The sequence below is a fragment of the Ranitomeya variabilis genome, chromosome 1, assembly GCF_051348905.1.
Source record: "Ranitomeya variabilis isolate aRanVar5 chromosome 1, aRanVar5.hap1, whole genome shotgun sequence".
Taxonomy (NCBI): Eukaryota; Metazoa; Chordata; class Amphibia; order Anura; family Dendrobatidae; genus Ranitomeya; species Ranitomeya variabilis.
Genome location: NC_135232.1, coordinates 672,070,154 through 672,092,978, shown reverse-complemented (window position 1 = coordinate 672,092,978; position 22,825 = coordinate 672,070,154). Strand labels below are relative to the sequence as shown.

General features: G+C 43.1%; 1 protein-coding gene across 1 annotated transcript in view; it reads left to right on the top strand.

Annotated features, from left to right (window-relative positions):
* Window positions 1–22,579, top strand: part of LOC143775707 (transmembrane protein 151B) — a 99,443-nt gene extending 76,864 nt beyond the window's left edge. The window contains exon 2 of the mRNA XM_077264169.1: window positions 12,542–22,579. Within this exon, the coding sequence (XP_077120284.1) occupies window positions 12,542–13,975 (1,434 nt within the window). The 3' untranslated portion in view covers window positions 13,976–22,579. The remainder of the gene's footprint in view (window positions 1–12,541) is intronic.
* The last annotated feature ends 246 nt before the right edge of the window (window positions 22,580–22,825 follow it).

Genomic DNA, 22,825 nt, shown 5'->3' with positions numbered 1-22,825 from the left:
ACATTACTTCATTGAGGCACCATGTCAGATTTACACAAATATATACGTTATATTGCATTATATGGGTGAACAAGTGCAGCGCCCCAGAGTCCTGGTTGTTGCAGTACTGACGCTCCGCCGCTAAGGGGAGTGATGGTACGTCTGATGGCACCTAAGGAGTTCACCTGACCAGGTATCACAGTCACACATTACATGTCACACTCTGGCCACCAGGGGGAGCAAAGGGTTCTATGATTAGGCCACTCCTCACAATCTGGTAAAACTGGGGGCTGGATAGGAAGTTAGTCAGAAGCTGACTGGGTTGGATCCAGGCAACATCCTGTGGCAGAGGGTGTTGCAGGGGAAGATTCAGGGGGGTCCCTGTCAGGGGTGGGATCCTGACAGAGGCCTAGCGAACAGAACAGAACGTTACGGAACCGCGCCTGCACATCATTGCGGCGGTATCTTAAGAGAGGACAAGAAGCAAGGTTTATTGTGGAGAAGTGAGAAACGAGATCGCAGCACAAAGGAGATAAAGCCAGTAGGAGTCGTGCCGTAAGATCGAGGCAACATCCTACTGAGGCGCGTAGCCGGTGGCCGGAACGTCGAGGAAGTATTAGGCTCCAAGCAATACTTCAAACAGCGGCAGGACAGTTAATTATAGGTTGGCTGTCTCACCTAAATCACCTAAGCAGACATAGGAGGCAATTGTGGGAGAGGGGTGACACTAGGGTCCCGGAAGAACTCCAGGCCTACCCGTCATACGGGTGCGTCCTAGCCATATCATCTGGGGGACGGAGAAGAACATCAGAACAGATACGAGTTGTGAGAAATAACATCAGAATAGACACAACAGTTGTGAGGACTATCCCATGGTGCTCAGCAGGGAGGTACTACAACACACAGGCGCTAGAAGGTAGGCACTGATTTCCACCTGCAAAGGGAACTCTGGAGGTGCCATCGGACCGGCCAGTCTCAGCCAGCCCTGTTAGCAGTGCTCTGGATTGCGGATCCTGAAGCCTTCAGTAAAGGGGTAAAGAGACTGCAACCCTGTGTCCTCATTATTCATCGCGACTTGCACCACGCACCACCATCACATCTTTCATTGGACGCCCCTTAGCAGGGTCACGGACCGAGCCTAGCCACCATGACAACCCCAGGACCGAGACAGAGAGGCCCGGTACTGAGTACCCCCGCGGCCCTGCGTCTGGGGGCGCTCCACAAGCTCTCGAAAGTTCAAATTAAATTGAAAGTTAAAATCACTTAAAAAAAGCATTTTTCAACCCTTTATACACTGCTCAAAAAAATAAAGTGAACACTTAAAGAACAGAATATAACTCCAAGTAAATCAAACTTCTGTGAAATCAAACTGTCCACTTAGGAAGCAACACTGTTTGACAATCAATTTCACATGCTGTTGTGCAAATGGAATAGACAACAGATGGAAATTATTGGCAATTTTCAAGACACAATAAAGGAGTGGTTCTGCAGGTGCCACACACCACATCTCAGTACCAATGCTTTCTGGCTGATGTTTTGGTCACTTTTGAATGTTGGTTGTGCTTTCACACTCGTGGTAGCATGAGACGGACTCTACAACCTACACAAGTGGCTCAGCTAGTGCAGCTCATCCAGGATGGCACATCAATGCGAGCTGTGGCAAGAAGGTTTGCTGTGTCTGTCAGGGTAGTGTCCAGAGGCTGGATGCGCTACCAGAAGACAGGCCACTACACCAGGAGACGTGGAGGGGGCCGTAGGAGGGCAACAACCTAGCAGCAGGACCGCCACCTCAGCCTTTGTGCAAGGAGGAACAGGAGGAGCACTGCCAGAGCCCTGCAAAATGACCTCCAGCAGGCCACAAATGTGCATGTGTCTGCACAAACAGTTAGACCATCCTCATGGAGTCAGTTTCTGAGTCCCCGACATCCACAGATAGGGGTTGTTCTCACAGCCCAATATCATGCAGGACGCTTCGTGTTGTGAATTCTGTTCTCGAACTCCCTCCGGTGGTTATGAATGGTACTTCGGCGAGTTCTGTCCATGGACTCCCTCTGGTGGCTGTGAGTGGAGCTGCTGGTTCTGAGGTTCTTTCCTCAGCTGACCTCGTTTAGTCCTAGGCTGGCTGCTCTATTTAACTCCACTTAGATCGTTACTTGATGCCAGCTGTCAATGTCCTAGTACTGGTTCAGTTTGCTCTTGGATCTTTCAGATGACCTGTCTACTCCAGCAAAAGCTAAGTCCCTGCTAGCTTATTTTGTTTACCACTGTTTTCTGTCCAGCTTGCTATCATGATTCTGCCTGGCTAGCTGGAAGCTCTGGGATGCAGAGTGGCACCTCCACGCCGTGAGTCGGTGTGGGGTCTCTTTTGCACACTCTGCGTGGTTTTTTGGTAGTTTTTTATGCTGACCGCAAAGATACTTTTTCTATCCTCAAGTCTGTTTAGTTAAGTCTGGCCTCCTTTGCTGAAACCTATTTCATTCCTGTGTTTGTGACTTCCATCTTAACTCACAGTCAATACGTGTGGGGGGCTGCCTATTTCTTTGGGAAATTTCTCTGAGGCAAGTTAGGCCTTATTTTCTATCTTTAGGGGTAGTTAGCTCTTAGGCTGTGAAGAGGCGTCTAGGCAGAGTCAGGTACGCTCCACGGCTATTTCTAGTTGTTGTGATAGGTTTAGGGGTTGCGGTCAGCAAAGCTCCCACTTCCCAGAGCTTGTCCTGTATTACTAGTTTGCTCATCAGGTCATTCCTAGTGCTCCTAACCACCAGGTCATCATAACAGCTTGGCATTTGCCGCAGAACACAGGATGGGCAAATTCGCCACTGGTACCCTGTGCTCTTCACAGATGAAAGCAGGTTCACACTGAGCACATGTGACAGACGTGTGAGTCTGGAGATGCCGTGGAGAGCAATCTGCTGCCTGCGACATCCTTCAGCATGACTGGTTTGGCAGTGGGTCAGTAATGGTGTGGGGTGGCATTTCTTTGGAGGGCCACACAGCCCTCTATGTGCTCGCCAGAGGTAGCCTGTCAGCCATTAGGTACCGAGATGAGATTCTCAGACTCCTTTTGAGACCATATGCTGGTGCGGTTGGTCCTGGGTTCCTTCTAATGCAGGACAATGCCAGACCTCATGTGGCTGGAGTGTGTCAGCAGTTCCTTTAAGATGAAGGCATTGAACCTATGGACTGGCCCGTCCGTTCCCCAGACCTGAATCAGATTTAACACATCTGGGACATCATGTCTTGCACCATCCACCAACATCACGTTGCACCATAGACTGTCCAGGAGTTGGCGAATGCTTTAGTCCTGGTCTGGGAGTAGATCTCTCATGAGACCATCTGCCGCCTCATCAGGAGCATGCCCAGGCATTATAGGGAGGTCATACAGGCACGTGGAGGCCACACACACTGCTGAGCATCATTTCCTTGTCTTGAGGCATTTCCACTGAAGTTGGATCAGCCTGTAACTTCGATTTCCATTTTGATTTTGAGCATCATTCCAACTCCAGACCTCTGTGGGATATTAGCTGTGATTTACGTTGATAATTTTTAGGTTTTATTGTTCTCAACACATTCCACTATGTAATGAATAAAGATTTACAACTGGAATATTTCATTCAATGATATCTAGGATGTAGGATTTTAGTGTTCCCTTTATTTTTTTGAGCAGTGTATATACCCCAAAATGGTGCAATTAAAAACACAACTTGTCAAGCAGAAATCAAGTCTTCATATAGCAACGTCGACAGAAAAATAGAACATGGTAATAAAAAAAGCAAAATAAATCTGTGTCATCAAGATCCAAAATCGCTCCAGACTTAAACCCAGATTTCTGCAGATGAACCCTGCGTTGGGTGGAGAGGACCTTTGTGATATTGTCTCATCTAACATAGCGTACATTGACATGCCAGGTATTATGTAAGTGGTATAGTGAATTCCGGATTTTTCCCAAGGAGATTGATAAGTCAGCAATAGCCAGTGCGCCAGCTGCTCAACACCTGCAAGCACTGTCGGCTGTGCTTGTTCTGTCAGCAATAGCTGCAGCCCTGTCAGCATTAGCTATGCCACTGTGACAAAATTAATGCTGTCTGCTAGCTGTTAGATGTACACTGTGTCACTTTAGTTTATGAACAGATCTCATATAATCATATTGTGGTGTCCAATATTTTCACATATAAAGCTTCTAAAAGGAATATCAATTCTTCTGCAACTCTTGCATTACAGATAAAGAAGAAGTCTGGTGAATGCTCACCTTTATAGCCATGATTCCGATATATCAGAATTTAGGCTGCATGCCCACGATGAGTTTTTGGTGAGGTTTTTATGCTGCATGATATATTTAAAATGCAAGTAACCTATTTTACTTAAAGGTTGCAGAAATGGTGCAGAAAATCTGCAACATCGAAAACTCACCAAAAGCTAATCTTGGGAATGTTAGCCTTAGGATTTGACGTTACTAATAGGCTGGTCTGCTCCGAAACCCATCTGAAAAAGGATGAACATGTGCATTTCTATGTAAAAGCGACTCGCTGTTTATATGTTCAGGGATTTACCGTATTTTTTGGACTATAAGATGCACTATTTTTCCCCAAATTTGGGAGGAAAATGGGGGGGGCCTTATAGTCAGAATGTAGCGGCAAGTGGGGCAGTGGCGGTGGAGCGGGGTCACAGGAGGCAGGAGCAGAGTTGCCGTTGCAGGATGCCGCGGCGGAGGAGTGTGGCAATGCTGCAAGCCTTGGGTGGAAGGAAGGGGTGTCACAGCAATGCGAGGCCGGAGTGAAGTCCCCAGTGTGCACATTGACCTCATGGTGGGCTTCTGGAAAATGGCCCAGGTGTCCGGGCATGCGCACATTTAGTTTTCGGCTCAATGACAAGCTGAAATCTCAGGGACAGGGAAGGAGCCCCTGGTCCTGGGACACCCGACAACAGAGGCATGACATCCGGGCTGTAAACATATATCATGAATAATCTTAATGACTCATTATGAGTTTCCAATGTGGCCATAAAAAGTTGGCTATCACTGATTTTTCTTTCTAGTTGTCCAGGGAAAAAAAACTGGCAAAAAAATGTGGAGTTGTGTTGTTACCATTGACACGAGTCATCAGCCTCCGCTGACCCTTTGATTGCTGACCCTTTGATTTCTGACCCTTTGATTTCTGACCCTTGTATGTGTGACTCTTCTGCATTTTTCTTACTATTTGGAATTATCTATAACGTTACCATTGTGTGTCCAGCGCTGACGGATACAGACAATCCTTAGTTTATCCCACAACATTAGGGGAAATCATAAGAACGCCAGAAGGCACCATAAAAAGTTATAAATAGGAATATCTAGATACCAGACTTTTAAAAAAATTATTCTGTTTTGTGTAACCCAACAAAGAAATATTTAACTAGTTATTTAAAAGGGGCTGACCATTTTTCTTGCTTTCTTCAAAAACTGACAAAACACTTCTGTCTATGATGGTGGAGGAGCAGGTGACCAGATCTGTCCATCAACATCCTCCAATAGAAAAGCAGCTTTCCTAAGGGAGGTGTTTTACAATTGGAGGAGGCTGATGGACAGTTTCGGTCTTTTGCTCCTCCCGTGGTCGTATCTGCCGTGAGGCAGCAATCTGAACTCCTGGCTGCAATGTACAGTGTCCTCCTGCTCCAAACACACTTCAGTAACAGACTGACTCCCCAAAGCCCTTCTGCCATGAGGTCAGGTGGACCTAAAAATAATCTCCAGCTCCTCACACGCCTACTCCTTAGTACAGTTTTCCTGGCATCTTTCTCAGTGAGCTGTCGAAGCACTGTTAAAACCTTTTGCCAGATCATTGAGAGGACTGTGCAGCAATACATAGCTCATGGGATTATCCCTTCCTGACACTGATCTGTCTGATCAGTACAGGGCAGGAGAGAATGCACATTATTCAGATTCTTTCTTACAAATGTTTCTGTTCTACACCTGCTGAGGACACAGGGCTTCCCCTGCTCCAGTTCTATGCTTCTAAATACATAGGGTCCGGTTCATTATTGCATTTGCACCTGCCTTTCATTGAGTTTTTGGTGTTTGGAGCCTTTTTTGTTTGACCCAAATTCATCTTTCCTTTTTGTGCCTTTTTTGAAGCCTATTTAAAAAAAAGCATTCGTTTTTTAGTTTGCCAAAGCGAGTGAGGTTCAGGATTTCCAGATATTTTCGCCTGATTCATCATTTGCCGACTTTTCAAAAAGTTGTAAAATTTGTTACAAATATTCCTCAGCTTATTATTTAACGAAGCTGCTAAAACAGAGCATTTTCTGGCTTAGGGAAAATTCTCCTCCGGCCTGGTTAGCATTGGAAATGGCTCAAAATAACAACAGTTCTCTAAAGGATTTACTGTATAGACACCTCTTTGAAATCCACACTCGTATCCCATCACACTCCATCTTCTCTGCACTGATTTCCACATGGAAAAAACTATCGAAACCATGTAGGGGCTGTAATAGATCCCACTTGCTGGGTAATTTTCCTTTATCTTTAATAGCATCTTACTACAAATTTGCCATTCCAGGGAAATGGACCCATTCAGGTATTAGGAAAATTAGAGACATATATATTAACAATAACTTTATAAACTTTAGAGAGCTCAAGAACAAATTCAATTTGCTTTCTTCAGATTTCATGTTCTTTCTAATTCTAAAGGATCACTCCCAAAAATTCATTATTAATAACACATTTAAATCAGAAATATCTTACTTCTTAACAATGTAGATCATAAGACTCTTTGGAGTACGAAATACATCGATAGTCACTTTTAATAAGGACAACAACTTAAGGACTTTTGATCATATGCCTAGATTGGAGTCAGATTTACATGTTTCAATAGATATGGAACAATGAGAGAGGGCGACTAAAAATTCATATAACTCATATTTCCATGAGTCTTCATGAATCCTATTATAAAATACTTGTTAGGTGGTACTATACCCCTTCAAGACTCTCACACTTCAATCATGGACTCTCACTGTTATGTTGGAGGGATTGCAGACTCCCGGGGAACTTGCTACACATCTTCTGGAGCTGCCCAAATATCAACCCTCTTTGGAGAAGGGTCTCACAGATCTTAAGTAAGCTCCTCAATAAAAACTGTGTGCTTACTCCACAAATTACACTACTTTCCATCGGATTGGAGGATATAGACCCATCTATGAGACATGTTTTTATACACACCTTATAGGTAGTTAAAAACTCTATAGCTTTCTGGAAGAAACCAAATACTCTGAAACTCTCTGACGTGATGAAAAACTCTATTTACATAATTCCTTAGATCTTAGGTTTGATGGCTTGTGACTATCCATCATCCTCTTGATTACATTCCAGAGGTTTTCAATGGGGTTCAGGTCTGGAGATTGGGCTGCCAATGACAGGGTTTTGATGTGGTGGTCTCTTAATTTTTGCCAGAGCTGTATGTATCATGACACAGCTGTTGGGTGACCTGGGACCAGGGGCTCCTTCCCTGTCCCTAACACTAGGAGGCACCCTAGCTCGCTCTACTCCCCGGGATACTTCAGTTGGCGAAGATGCCGGTGCCTCCGCCCTTGCTTTATCTCCTAAGTTAGACCTTCGTCTGTTCTCTTCCCCCACCCAGGGAAGAGGGGGCACTATCTGTGCACCGTATTACAACAACCCAGCAAGCAAGGTTACACAGACAAGGGTTAACAAAAATCCAGGCATACTAAATATTCATTTACATGTAACAGAGGAATGAACCAGGGTGTGAAGGTAGGGGAATAAATTAAAACAAGAGAAAGACAGGGAATTACCACAGTTACAAACCAAACAACAGTCACTAATAACTCCTTCAACTCTCCTCATTACAATTCCTCTCCCTCCGTTAGCAATAAAGCAGCAATAAAGCTAGCTCTGACAAGGATGAGCAACAGAGCCCAGATTATAAAGGGGATGGGAGTGGCTAACCGAGCAGAGCTGTGAACAATGGGATTCCTAATATGGCTGATTAACCCCTGTTCTGCCAGAAGAAATAAACCCATTTAAAATTAAGAAGTGCTTCTTCTCAGCGCCGGAGTAGGAGCAATCAGACTCTGCAGTCTTCTGGCTCCACACTGTTGCGGTAAAACCGTGAAAATATGTGTGCAGTATTATCACTGCTGATATACATTTGTGTGTGTGGTATAGTCACTGATGGTATATATTTGTGTGTACAGTACAGTCACTGCTTGAATATATTTGTGCAGTATATTCACTTCTGGTATACATTTATTTGTGCAATATATTCACTGCAGTGCTCCCTGGCTTGTCATTCAGGGGAGCCTATAGCGCGGACCTTGCAGCTGCTATGGAGCTCCTGAGTGGGGGAGAATCTGGCTCCACCATCTGGATTGTATGTGAGCAATCATGTGACAACCAATCAAATCCTAACTTTGTGTGTCTTATGGCTATAGCATTTGATACAGTGCCTGATGAAAATTAGCCCAGGTTTGAAAAATCCCTTTAATAATAATGCATTGGTTTTTTTCATAGATGTAAGTTAGGCCCTCAGAATCAAGTCCTCTGGTGGTACCAATGTTGCTCAGTCTGACAATGTATAAATATGTTTCTTTTTCGTTCTATGTGTTTCTATTTTATGTTCTCTGTAGATCCAGTTTCTCGTTATTAAGTGACCGTGACATAAGCTGTCATAGATCCCTTCTCTGTGTGATTCTGATATGTGTTGAGGGTTGGCATCACAAGTTCTGGCTCTGCTGGTGATCGGGACACGTAACAGTTTCACAAATATATTCACAGGTTTCAGCCACAAAGGGGAGAGTTTATATCAGCAGGTCTTAGGGTACCGTCACACATTGAAATTTCCATCGCTACGACGTTACGATTCGTGACGTTCTAGCGATATCGTTACGATATCGCAGTGTCTGACACGCAGCAGCGATCAGGGATCCTGCTGAGAATCGTACGTCGTAGCAGATCGTATGGAACTTTCTTTCGTCGCTTGATCACCCGCTGACATCGCTGGATCGTTGTGTGTGACAGCGATCCAGCGATGTCTTCGCTTGTAACCAGGGTAAACATCGGGTAACTAAGCGCAGGGCCGCGCTTAGTAACCCGATGTTTACCCTGGTTACAAGCGTAAACGTAAAAAAACAAACAGTACATACTCACCCGTCGGTGTCCTTCAGGTCCCTTGCCGTCTGCTTCCTGCTCTGAGTGCCGGCCGGAAAGTGAGAGCAGATCACAGCAGTGCTGCGATCTGCTCTCACTGTACGGCTCACTCAGAGCAGGAAGCAGACGGCAAGGGACCTGAAGGACACCGACGGGTGAGTATGTACTGTTTGTTTTTTTACGTTTACGCTGGTAACCAGGGTAAACATCGGGTTACTAAGCGCGGCCCTGCGCTTAGTTACCCGATGTTTACCCTGGTTACCCGGGGACTTCGGCATCGCTCCAGCGCCGTGATTGCAACGTGTGACCGCAGTCTATGACGCTGGAGCGATATTCATACGATCGCTGCGACGTCACGGATCGTGCCGTCGCAGCGATGAAAATTTCAATGTGTGACGGTACCCTTACACAATAATAAAGTGATGTTTATTAAGAATTAACTCCCTGCTTTATACTATTATCAGCAGTGATCAGCAAACATGCCTCTGTAATCCCTGCATGTGTTGCAGATATCTATCAGCCACGAGCCATGCAGCCACGGGGACTCAAACACATTATTCGAGCACGCCGAAGTCACTCTGCTAGCACCTAAGCATGCTCAGATAACACCTTATCCCAGCCCGCTCTTTCATCACTAGTTATCAGCTACTTGCTTCTTGTGGACCAGACAGGTCCACAAAATATTGTGAGATGTCTCATGAAGACTTCCCCCTTCTACATGACCACATAGTCCTAGAATGAAATGTCATAACATTATAGGATGGGTAGACTCCATAGACCACTTGGGAGCAAGTTTGTATTTTTTTTTCTGAACAGAGAGATCTGAAAAATAGCTGCACTTTCCATTTTATCAGACACTGGTCTGGAGGATAGTATTTATTTGCAGACCAATCATGTAAAACATTCATTTTCACAAAAGGATATTTTACAAATCTTAGGGAAGCATCCAAAAATGACTTTTTATTGAAAAAAAAAAGATATAACATTACAATAATGAATGTAATAACGAAATACCATACGTTTTATGCAGAGGAATATATAAAAATAAATTAGCAGAATTTAATGTTATTCACAAAAAACCCAAAACAAAGATATTCTCTATCCATTGCATTGGATCTGAGATCTGGGCTCTGGTAGTCCGATAATGGGGCTCTGCAGTAGTCCCATACAAAATGAATGGAGCAGAGGATGAACATGTGAAACTACACTCAACTGGACTGCAGAGCACTGTTCCCAGGATCAGTATGTTATCAGAGACCATGGATAGGGAATAACTTGATTTTTTCAAAAATAACCCTTTAACCCCTGGACCAAAGTTGAGCCCATCCCAGATGCCGGCTTTGTTACACAGCCATATTCTGCCTGTGAACACAGTAAATACAGGAGAAGGGTCTTGCTTTGCAGAATTTAAGCTGTGTTCACACTTACACTCACCGGCCACTTTATTAGGTACACCATGCTAGTAACGGGTTGGACCCCCTTTTGCCTTCAGAACTGCCTCAATTCTTCATGGCATAGATTCAACAAGGTGCTGGAAGCATTCCTCAGAGATTTTGGTCCATATTGACATGATGGCATCACACAGTTGCCGCAGATTTGTCGGCTGCACATCCCAAAGATGCTCCATACAAGGCAGGATGGATCCATGCTTTCATGTTGTTTACGCCAAATTCTGACCCTACCATCCGAATGTTGCAGCAGAAATCGAGACTCATCAGGCCAAGCAACGTTTTTCCAATCTTCTACTGTCCAATTTCGATGAGCTTGTACAAATTGTAGCCTCAGTTTCCCGTTCTTAGCTGAAAGGAGTGGTACCCGGTGTGGTCTTCTGCTGCTGTAGCCCATCTGCCTCAAAGTTCGACGCACTGTGCGTTCAGAGATGCTCTTAGGCCTACATTGGTTGTAACGGGTGGCGATTTGAGTCACTGTTGCCTTTCTATCAGCTCGAACCAGTCTGCCCATTCTCCTCTGACCTCTGGCATCAAGAAGGCATTTCCGCCCACAGAACTGCCGCTCACTGGATTTTTTTTCTTTTTCGGACCATTCTCTGTAAACCCTAGAGATGGTTGTGCGTGAAAATCCCAGTAGATCAGCAGTTTCTGAAATACTCAGACCAGCCCTTCTGGCACCAACAACCATGCCACGTTCAAAGGCACTCAAATCACCTTTCTTCCCCATACTGATGCTCGGTTTGAACTGCAGGAGATTGTCTTGACCATGTCTACATGCCTAAATGCACTGAGTTGCCGCCATGTGATTGGCTGATTAGAAATTAAGTGTTAACAAGAAGTTGGACAGGTGTACCTAATAAAGTGGCCGGTGAGTGTACATTTTAAGTTTGTCTGTTTTCCTGAAGTAATGTAAAAAACAAATCCAACAGATGCAAATGAAAGCAGGAAGACCCCACTGATTAGGGTCAGCCTGGGTTCCATTATGTGTCAGAATTGAGGATTTAATCAATTGGGAGCACACTGTTTCCATTGGCATAACCTATGCAATAAATCTGTTTTTTTTACATTAAATTAATTTGTGCCTAAAAATGGAGCAAACAGAATGACAAAATGTATGTGTGAGCGTAGCTTTAATTGCAATTAAATTTAAGTAAATGGAATCTGTCAATAGGATCAATCCTCCTAAGCAGTCTATATGAGCATGTAGTTCATAGAAAGCTGAATAAAATGATACCTTGATATCCGTTATCTGATGTTTTATTCCAAAGAAATCAGAGTTTTTCTTATATGTAAATGAGTTGTCAAGAACTATGGGCCGGGCATAGATCTCCCTGAGAATCTGCCTCCGGAGCTTATTTAACATGAAAGGGGCATCACCAGTGTGAGACATGTAATGACTGACAGTCTGCTCTCTTGATTACATATCTCACACCTAATCATTTGATAAATGCTCTAAGGCAGATTCTCAGGGAGATCCATGTCCGGCCCGTAGATCTTAACAGTTCATTTACATATTAAGAAAAACATAAATTTCTCTGGAATAAAACATCGGATCGCAGATATCAAGGTATCATTTTATTCAACTTTCTATTACCTACATGTCTATATAGACAGCTTAGAATGGTTGATCCCACCGACACATTCCCTTTTAATTTACGCGCATAATGCCCTTTCTGCTAGAATGGCCTATTGATAGATATCGGAAGTCAACGAATAGTAACAGGTGGTAAGGAAAAGGAGTTGCGGCACTTCCATGTCAAGTCATGATTATCAGCAGGACTGGCACCCACATACAGTGTAAAATTATAATACCTATTTTAAGTAATGGATGGTAGGAACCATTTCTCTACGTTTAGACTGTTTACGCTTATATATATATATTTTTATACCTGTATACTATTGTATTTATACTTTAATGATCTATTCTCATTTGTCCTCTCCTCTCTTTTTTTTTTCTTTTTACCACTTACAGCAACGTCCTGAGAAGCAGTCATTGAGTGCCTCCATGTGTCGGGACTCCCACTGGAAATGTCTCCTTCTGTCAATCCTTATGCTTGTTTGCCTTTGTGCTGTCACCTGGTGCCAGGTCACAAGTGTTACTAAACTCAGTTTCGACAGCTCACTAAAGGGAAGGTCCATGATCTACCATGGTAGTCCTTGCTCAGATGGATATGTTTATATTCCCTTGGCCTTCCTAGCAATGCTCTATGTGGTCTACCTGGTGGAATGTTGGCACTGTCACGCCAGAAGTGAACTTCAACATAAAGCTGATGTTAGTAGTGTGCATGATCAGATACAGCGTATGCGCCAAGCCACACCATGCATCTGGTGGAAAGCCATTAGCTACCACTTTGTTAGACGCACCAGACAAGTTACACGCTACCGCCATGGTGATGCCTATACAACTACTCAGGTCTACCACGAGCGTGTTAACACTCATGTGGCCGAAGCAGAGTTTGAATACACACACTGTGGGATAAAAGACATTTCCAAAGAGTTGTTAGATCTGGATCGCCATCCGGCCACCAAATTAAAGTTCACCAAGTGCTTCAGCTTTGCCAACCTGGAGTCAGAAAACTCATATCTCACGCAACGTGCCAGGTTCTTCACCGAGATTGAAGGCCTAGATGACTATATGGAAGCAAGGGAAGGAATGCAATTAAAAAATGTGGATTTTAAAGAGTTGGTCATTGCCTACGTCAACCTAGAACAACTACCATGGTACATCTCGCACTATGCTTTCTGGGCAGCTGCCTTGCTCATGTTATCATGGCCATTAAGGGTTTTTATTGAATATAGGACTGCTCATGTTCATTATCACATTGAGAAACTCTTAGGGATGGAGTACACACCACAAGCCGTGCCGGAGGAGCCTATATACAGATTCAGAATGCCACGGGTCAGTACCCTGGACAGTACAGAACTGGAATGGCACATTTGCACCAACCGTCAACTGATTCCAAGCTACTCCGAGGCGGTGCTGATGGACCTCACAGATGCGTCACTATGCAATGGCTTCTCTGCTTGCGGTTACAGTGGTGTTTTGCGTGGGTGTGAAGACTGCAATAGGGCATCCAGCAGTTCATCAATCTTCTCTCGCCATGCTATGCACAGTTGCAGTGGAGGTCGATCTCACCTATCTCTCAGCACCAGCCGCTTCTCTCTGTGCCAGCTACATGGATCTCACAGGACAGGACTTTGGAGGAGCCGTAGCAGTAGTTTAGCAGAGCGTGTTTGTCAAGATGATCGTTGCTACTCTTATTCTAGCCAACTGGCAGTTAACGAAAATCCACCCACTTACCACGATGCCCGGTTTTTCCCTGTGCTCATTGTACATCGTCAGGAAGGATGTAGAACCAGAAACCTCTGTATACATCGCTCTTCTTGCATGGAAACCTCCTTGTGAAAGTATCTGCAAGGGTTTTAGAGTAGTCATACACATTAGACTGTCAGACCTAATGATGTTCTTTAAATAAGGGTCCCCAACCTGTGGCTCGGGAGCCAATGTGGCTCACAGCTATCTGCCAGCTTGGTACATTAGCACCAGGTCTAGCAAACAGCTATAAAGACAAGGTCTCCAGATGGTGACATTTCTGAGTGGTCCTGCATAGAAGAAAAAATCTGGATGCACATAGCCTATTACCCCCACGCCAAGTATAACATTTTAAGGTGTTGAAAGGATTATGCCAGTTAGAGAGTTGTTCAAAGCTAGATGTGACGGTATTCTTGCATCAAGCACTCCCTCCGCACTGAGCAGGGCAAGGTGGGAACCCCTAGATATGAGAATTCTGCCTGTAAGGGAGGAGAGCATATTGTCTCTGAGTGATTTCTACTGGTAATCTGTAATTGTCATTATACTAGTAATGGCGGGCACTCAGTATCACTACTGTAGGTGAGGCGGGCAGGATGTCACTGCTTAGAGGGCTCTAGATGTGGCTCGCAACCATCTCTCAGAGCTGAATGTGGCACTTAATGTTAGAAAGGTTTGGGATCACTGCCCTAGATCATCAGACGATTGAGCATTTCATGTATGGTTGACGTTGTTCAGACTATACAGGAAAAAAATGGATTGGGCATGTTGAAATTTAACATGCCCTATCCTTTTTTATGCCTGCATGGACAAATAAAGCATTAAGGTGTATGGCGAGGTCTGAAAGAATAGCTTGATCAGCTGACAGCTACTGAATGTGTTTGTGCACTTTTAAGGGTGCCCTAGACATGAGATTGTTGGCTATTTAATGGGTATGGGTGGTGGTGGGGGGGAGTCCTGACCATGATAGGAGAGGTGTCTGGCATCTTGATCGCTTGTTCAGTCGAAAGCTATGGTCACACACAATAGATGGCTACTAGATGGCTGTCAGCCGATAGATCGTTTGGCGGACAGCCATCTCAACTGACTCCACCAAACACATAAACGCTCGTTCAGCCGGGTGCTCCTGTGTTACCTATGAGAAACACGCCAAATGGCATCGGCCGGTGGCTTATCTCATGGAGAACAATGCAATCGTCAGTCCGAAATCGGACATGTCTGATCGATATCTCTCCCAACCATCAGTCGGCCGGATCCCCATCTCAAATACATATAAGTCCATTGGCCGAACCGGTCGACATTAGCCCGTCAGGCAAACATAAGTCTAAAGTGTTTAACCAATTTAAGTGTATAGTGAGCATACATTTTTTTTATTTTGTTTAATTACATTCATGTCTTTGGGACCAAAATTAATTTGGGTAATTCATTTCTTCATAAATTTTGCACCATTTGGCTCCTTTAGGTGCTTTGTTGTCCCGCACATTCAAGTTCATGTAGTCTGTGGCTGTAAATCACCTGGGAGGAGCTCATAAAAGACATATAAGGATGTTAGAAACTCTCCCATTGAATCCTTAGAAGGATCTCCACTGATGGATACTCCATTAACCCATTCTGCAGCCTGCAATACAGTGCAATACTGAGGCTATACAAGGCAAACAATGTAAAAATTAGTTTTAGCCAAAAATACATGCATTTAAGTTAAAAAAATAATAAAAGATCCCCAAAGGTAGACATTAAGTTTTCTGTAGATCCTTTTAAAGGGCCGCATAGATATTAGGCTAATGTTGGTTGAACCTGTTGATATCAATATGTTTGGCGGACTGTCTAATGTGTATGGTGGCACCGGATGACTGATGGTCAGGAGAGATGTTGATCACACATGTCCAGTTTTGGACTGCAGATTACATTGTTCTCCCTGAGATAACCCGCCAGCCGATGTGCCAATCAGTGTCTTATCTCCAGGAATACCAGCCAAACAAGCGCTTCTGTGTACGGGACAGTCAGCTTAGATCATTCAGCCGAAACATCATTCAGCCAACAGTCATCACCAGTGTATGGCCGGCTTTAATGTGGTTAGATCATTTGATAATCTCATGTCCGTAGTGGCAGGCACAACAGCAGATGGTATGAAAATAAGCCGTGTCTGCCGGTCGTCTGCACGTAAATATCTCATGTTTCTGGCCAACTTTACTGGTTAAATTCCACTCCAATAAATGGACCTTTAAATATATGGTGAAAATATGTTCACAATTATTTGTAGAATGTGCAACATTATACAAAAAGTACACGGAAAGCATTAAGTAAAGGAGGGCCCAAACTAAGAAGGATATGCACTTCACCAAAGTTCTTGAACGTGGGCAGATGATTGTCTTGGATTATCTTGGATGATTGTCATTATATATCTTTAGGAAGAACATATTACATTGTATCGCATTATTTTCATACTTTTTTAACCTCTAAAATACACAAAATGCAATAATTATGAGTTGATGTTAGAGAATTAGCAAACCGCAAATATTACCAAGGAATATCTGAGAGGAAGAGCGATCTGGGATATAGTTTCATAATGTGTTTTGAAAGTTCCGAAAGAATCCAGATAGAAGAGCACAAGATGTGTCTTGATAAACATTTTGGCTACTAATTTTACTGGAATAGATTATTCAAAATTACGTATTGTATAAAATTGGATTTCCCAAATTTATGGCACACAACAAGACCTAAATACCTGAGTAGATAAGGAAACTTGTGTCTTTACTTGTAAAAAATGAAAGATTTCTGAAGGACGTGAAAAAATACACAGAAGAGAAGTGAATGTTGACTACTTGATCATTAGCTACTAATAGCTATAAAGTTGCTTGCCTTACAAAGTTTCAGAAAAAAATATACTGTGTATACAGTATAGATCTGGCCAGCTTTTCCCAGCACCACTCTAGGTAATTGATGGGTCTTTCCCTATATATACACATGTAAAATACCTGTCAATCCTCTAGAGTGGGGAAAAGCCCTGGACTAGTCTCTTCTCTCCCTATCATCTCTGTTTGAATCTTTAAACTCTGAAATTCCGAAATGTTTGAGAGAAAAACATACCTGGTTGCAATTGTGCTACCAGGCTCTAGTTTATGCTACCCTTTGTATCATGAAATTACTTATTAGGTTCCTTGTTAGATTTTAAAATATTGCCTTCTGATTGTATATTTACTTTTGTTCCAAAACCATTGGCTTCCATATGTATAGAATGAGAAAATATAACTATAATACTCTATACATATTGGCCCCAATTTATCAAGATTGACGTTTTGCATGCCCATCTTGTGGAAAGATGTGGTAGAGCACGATGTGCCAAATTTTTCATGTTGAACTGGACACAGGATGTAATGGTGGCTGCAGAGCAGACTTACGTTTTTTTTCCTTTTTTACTGTTGCTTTTCTGTTGAGTTAACATTTTTTTTTTAAGTCCAAGCAGGTGTTATCAGACAGTTTTCACTTTTGTCATGTACTTCTTCTCCCTGTATGATGCTGATCTATCATGAGCAGAGTGACATCCAATGGAAAGAACATGCCCCCACTATAGCTTAGGGCAAGTTTCTCAATGTGTGAGATTTAAGGATACAGCTGTGGCCTTTTGCATGACTCATTGCAAGGAGGGGGGGAGTGGAAGTGCAGGTGAGTTTAGTTGTGTCACATTATAAACCTGTCTATCAACTCTCTTCCTCTCATAGCACGGTCGCCTTTGCTGTACTGCGCCTCCCTCTACACAGCCTGCCTGCCTTTTCTCTGTTGTGCTTAATTTGTAATCAGTAGTGAGATCAGGGTGGTTATGACATCTCAGACAGGAGCAATCCATAATAGGCAGGCTTCTCCTGTAATGACAGATCTGTTCTCACTGCAAACCGATTACATGTTGTTTGAGTACAGCAGACGTAAGTGTAATGACTGACATACTCAGTGATCATGAGAACTGATAGAAGGTTTTGTAAAGTGTTATGATCTGGTAACCTTGGAGCCACATGAGAGACTTTCTCAGGAGTAGGTGGTACCTGTACTGACCACAAACCCTAAACTAACACCGCAACTAGAAGTAGCCGTGGGATGTACCTAACACGTCCTAGACATCTCGACACAGCCGGAGGACTAAATACCCCTATAGATGGAATTGGGAATTCTATCTTGCCTCAGAGCAGAACCCCAAAGAATAGGCAGCCCCCCACAAATATTGACTGTGAGTATAAGAGCAAAGACACACGCAGGCGGAAAAACAGGATTTAGCAAAAGAGGCACTTCTAGCTAAATAGAAAAGGATAGGACAGAATTCTAAGCGGTCAGTATTAAAATCCTAAAAATATCCACAGCAGATAGTACAAATATTCCACATCTAACTAAAGACATAGAAAGTATATCTGCATCTCCTGAGAATCCAGCATGACTGAAAAATCCAAACAAAGTCTAAGCTGGACAAAAACACAATAAATTGCACTGAATTGCAAAGCACACTGCATGTGTGCACAGAGACAAAAAACCAGACACTTATCTTAGATGAATTAGCAGCAGGGCATGAGGAGCCAGAGAGAGATGCAATCCCTCCAAGTACAATGGACAACTGGCACAGACTCATGGATCCTGCACACCTAAATACCTAATAGAGCTGCAATCAGCAGAAACACCTGCCCAGATTACAACCCCAAGACAACTGCACTACCACCAACAACCACCGGAGGGAGCCCAAGAGCAGAATTCACAACCGTAAAGTGACACAACTAAAACCCGCTGTGCTTCTTTCTCCCCCCTCACTGACTCATGCAGCATGTTAGACCAGGAAATCATCGCTGTATCCTTAAATCTCACACTGAGAAATCTGCCATAAGTTATGGTGGAGAGGGGTGTCCTTCTTTCCTTTGCATATTGCTGCCTACTTTTGATTGGTCAGCATCATACAGGGAGAAGTACACCTCCCAGAGTAAATTATCTGATAATACCCATTTGAACCGGCCGTAAAGCACAGCACAGCGGTGACGTCACCGCTGTGCTCTGCTTTTACTTTATGGCCGGCGCTCACAGTCAGTGCGGGAAGCAGATGGCCAGGGACCTGACGGACATCAGAAGGTGAGTATGTACTGTTTTTTTTTTACATTTACAATGGTAACCAGGGTAAACATCGGGTTACTAAGTGCGGCCCTGCGCTTAGTAACCCGATGTTTACCCTGGTTACCCGGGGACTTCGGCATCGTTGGTCGCTGGAGAGCTGTCTGTGTGACAGCTCTCCAGCGACCACACAACGACGCTGCAGCGATCGGCATCGTTGTCGATATCGCAGCAGCGTCGCTTAATGTGACGGTACCTTAAGGGTTTAAAGATCAATAATTCCAGCTGCTGCAACACAAACAGGTTGGAGGCTCCAATGTGGTTATCAAGTGGTAGGACGAAGCTTGTGATCGGCGCTGCTGGTGCTGTAATTCCAGTAAAAATCCAGAAGACTGTGGAGGATGGTCTGTCTGGTTTTTAATCTCAACGCGTTTTGAAGTTAGCAAGCTTCTTTTCCAGTAGAACCACAGTCATAGAGGAAGACGTTCGCTATCTTCGAAATGTGTTGAGATTAAAAATCACATTGACCATCCTCTAGACCGTCTTCTAGATTTTTATTGGAATGACAGCACCAGCAGCACAGATCAACAGCTTCCTGCTACCACTTTTGTGATTTAAGTTATGATGAATTAGTCAGACTGCGTCCATCCCGGCTAAACTCCCACATCCCCCACAAATTGGTGGAGCTGGTGAAGACTAGCATAAAAATGCAAAAAGTTGCAAAATGTCTTCTCAACTACAAATGGTGCAAGAAAAATTGAATATTTCAAACAGTTTTACTCCAGAATTCTGGTGACCAGAGATTTTAGGAGGGCTAGAGATGAATCATCTTGAAAACAGATATAGCAGACGTACATACAAGACCTCTCACATAAGGTGTCTTAAAAGAAATTGCCTCAATGCAAGTTGTTTCCGGCTTTGGTCAAAGCTTTGTAGGGACAATATCATGCCTCTGTTATATGAGTAATCACCAATGCATATGAATAGGTGCTAAGTTAAAATATGAATTAGTTTATGCAAATTTTATGTGAACTCCATTTCACAACTATAATAACCTCATTTTCATATATAATTTGCCATATAATGTAGAAAAGGTGATGGTGCATCTTACTGTTCATTACAGACCTCTGAATTTGAAGTCAATACTCAATAAGACTCAATAAGAGATGCAAATATATCAAAATATATATTCAAATTTCTCGTACGTGGCATATCTCCGCACTTTTGTAAGTGGTTTGGTGATATTCTAGTTCTGTGGATCTTTTTTGATTAGAGGACGGCTATGACTGTATTGTCAGCTTTGCCTGTTTTTATATAATATAGTAAAAGATATATAAAAAAAAAGTTATGAAAACAGCCGAACAAACAGTCATTGTCCACAGAAGCGTTTTTCCCAAAGTTGGGACCTGCATCTATGCTATTAATGTCCAAGTTGAAAATACCACTTCACTCAACAGTCTCTAGGGTTGTTTTTTTCCACTGATTTAGGGTATGTGCACACGTTCCGGATTATTCACGGATTTTTGGCATTTTTTGCACATAAAAAATGCATACATTAAGCATCCCATCATTTTTAATGGTTTCCGCAATTTTTGTGCACATGTTGTGTTTTTTTCTGCAAAAAAAATGCATGCGGAAAAATACGCAGCATGTTCATTAATTTTGCGGATTTTAAGCGGATTTTCCACTGTATTATTGCATTGGGAACCTCGGAAAAAAATGTGAAAAATCCGCACAAAAAACGCTCAAAATACGCCCAAAATACGCGATAAAAACGCAACAAAAACGCATGCAGAATTCCTGCGGAAAACCTCAGAATTTTTTCAGGAAATTTCTGCATACTTTCCGGACGTGTGCACATAGCCTTATAGTCCAATGCTTTAGGTTAAGTATCCAAAATCATTTTTTGACTCTGCGTTTTTTTTTTTACTGCACAAAAACGCAGCATCTTAGGGTACGAGTCCACGTTGAGGATGGCTAGCGCTTTGGACGGAGCGGAAAACCCGCTCCGCCCAAAGCTCTGCCCCCTTCTGTAGACGCGATGATGCAGGATGTGTTCATTGCACACATCCGGAATCATCGCACCCCACACATAGGGCCCTGTGTGCGTCGCCGCAAGGTAAACAGACATGCTGCGTTCTAAAAAGACGCGCCGCATGTCTGGAATCGCAGGGCCGCCGGGTGCGTGTTATCACGCATAGTGGAGACAGGATTTCATAAAATCCCCTCCACTATGCTGTAACATCTGGACGCTGCGTGTTTGACGCTGCGGCTCTAAGCAGCGTCAAACACGCAGCGTTTCCTGAACGTGGACACATACCCTAACAGTTCCAGTAAAATGTGTGGGATTTCCAGAAATAAACTGATCTGCGATGCAAGTTTCAAATCTGCAACATGTCTTCCGAGTCCAGTCCAATATTTTCCAGGCACTCATTGACTTGCTTGGCTGATCCAAATATCAGATCAAACTCAGGCATGCAGTGACTTCTTCTTTGGACAGTCTCTGAAGAAATCAGACATGTGCATGTGCACGGCCCCATAGAATAACATTGGTCTGGGTGCAATCCGAAGTTTTGTTGGATCAAACTTGGACCGAAAATACCCTGCCCATGGTGTCCAGTGCCTAATATCCAGAGATTTGGCACAATAGCCTCCTGGAGAACAGAGGTGTAGAGTCAAAGCCCATTTTGGGCAGAAGGAGATGTAGACTTTTACTTACACCCGTAAATGCTGTTGGCAGCTCCTCTAGGGAGGGATGTAAATTTACAGATTGCTTTACATGCCCAATTCAGTGACGAATTATTGTGAGAATCTGCCGAGATATGTTTTTATACAATATATGGTATTCAGAGTATGTGCACTCAATAAATGCAGATTGGTTCATTTTGACACAGAGAACTATGAAGGCTGCAAGGAAGTAATCTATAGATTGATGGTGAAGACTTGTATATAACGTACACTATAGCTATGCAGAGGATGGTCACGGCATGGACTCGTATGTCGGAAATATTTTGTCATCTGGTCCAGTGGTAGCTTCTTCTTACTGTATCCAGATAGATTGTGAACAATCAGACTTTATTTTTCTATAGCAATGTTAGATTATATGGTGCTGTTGTTATATGTTAGAATATACTGATATATTGCTATTTCTGGCAAGATAATGCCACACAATTGCATGCCGTTGCCTATGGCTTTCTAAATGCTCTCGTACGATTTTTGAGATTTCCAAACATGTACATGGGGGCTTCAAAGAAAGAAGAGAAATCTGCTGAATGCCATAATGAATGATGATCTTGAGTAGTAGAAGCATGGAATAATATGCTCAGCTGCACGGTCAAGAAAAATGGACTATAGCTGTATCCATCAACAAGGAAACTATGACGGGCAAACAGAACTGGGTTTACTTACTGGTCAGCGCCTATCAGTAAATCTGGTCCTGTGTCTATTCCATGTGGAGTTAGCATGTCTGTGATTGTATGTTATGTTGTATGTTACAGAATAGTTTCTTATGGCTTTGACTGTTGCACCATAAAGTACATTTTTTAATTATTTGTCTTGTGAATTTTGTTTTTTTGTTTTTATTAAAAATCATGTATACAAATGTTTCAATCCTTAAAGCAATATCATGGTGGTTCCACTCAGTAACAGGAGCTGGATGGTAAGAAAAACAGACTTATAAGTGGGAAAAAGGAGAACCTATACAATTCAAAATTCATACAATCCATAGGAAAAGGCTAGTTAAAGGAATTGTCAACTTTTGGGGACACTATTTTTTTTATTGAATGCATGTATTTGGGCTAAAATATTTTTTGTATTTGGGTTTCCTTAAATGGTTTATCCAAGACTATTTTTTTTTTACTATGGGCT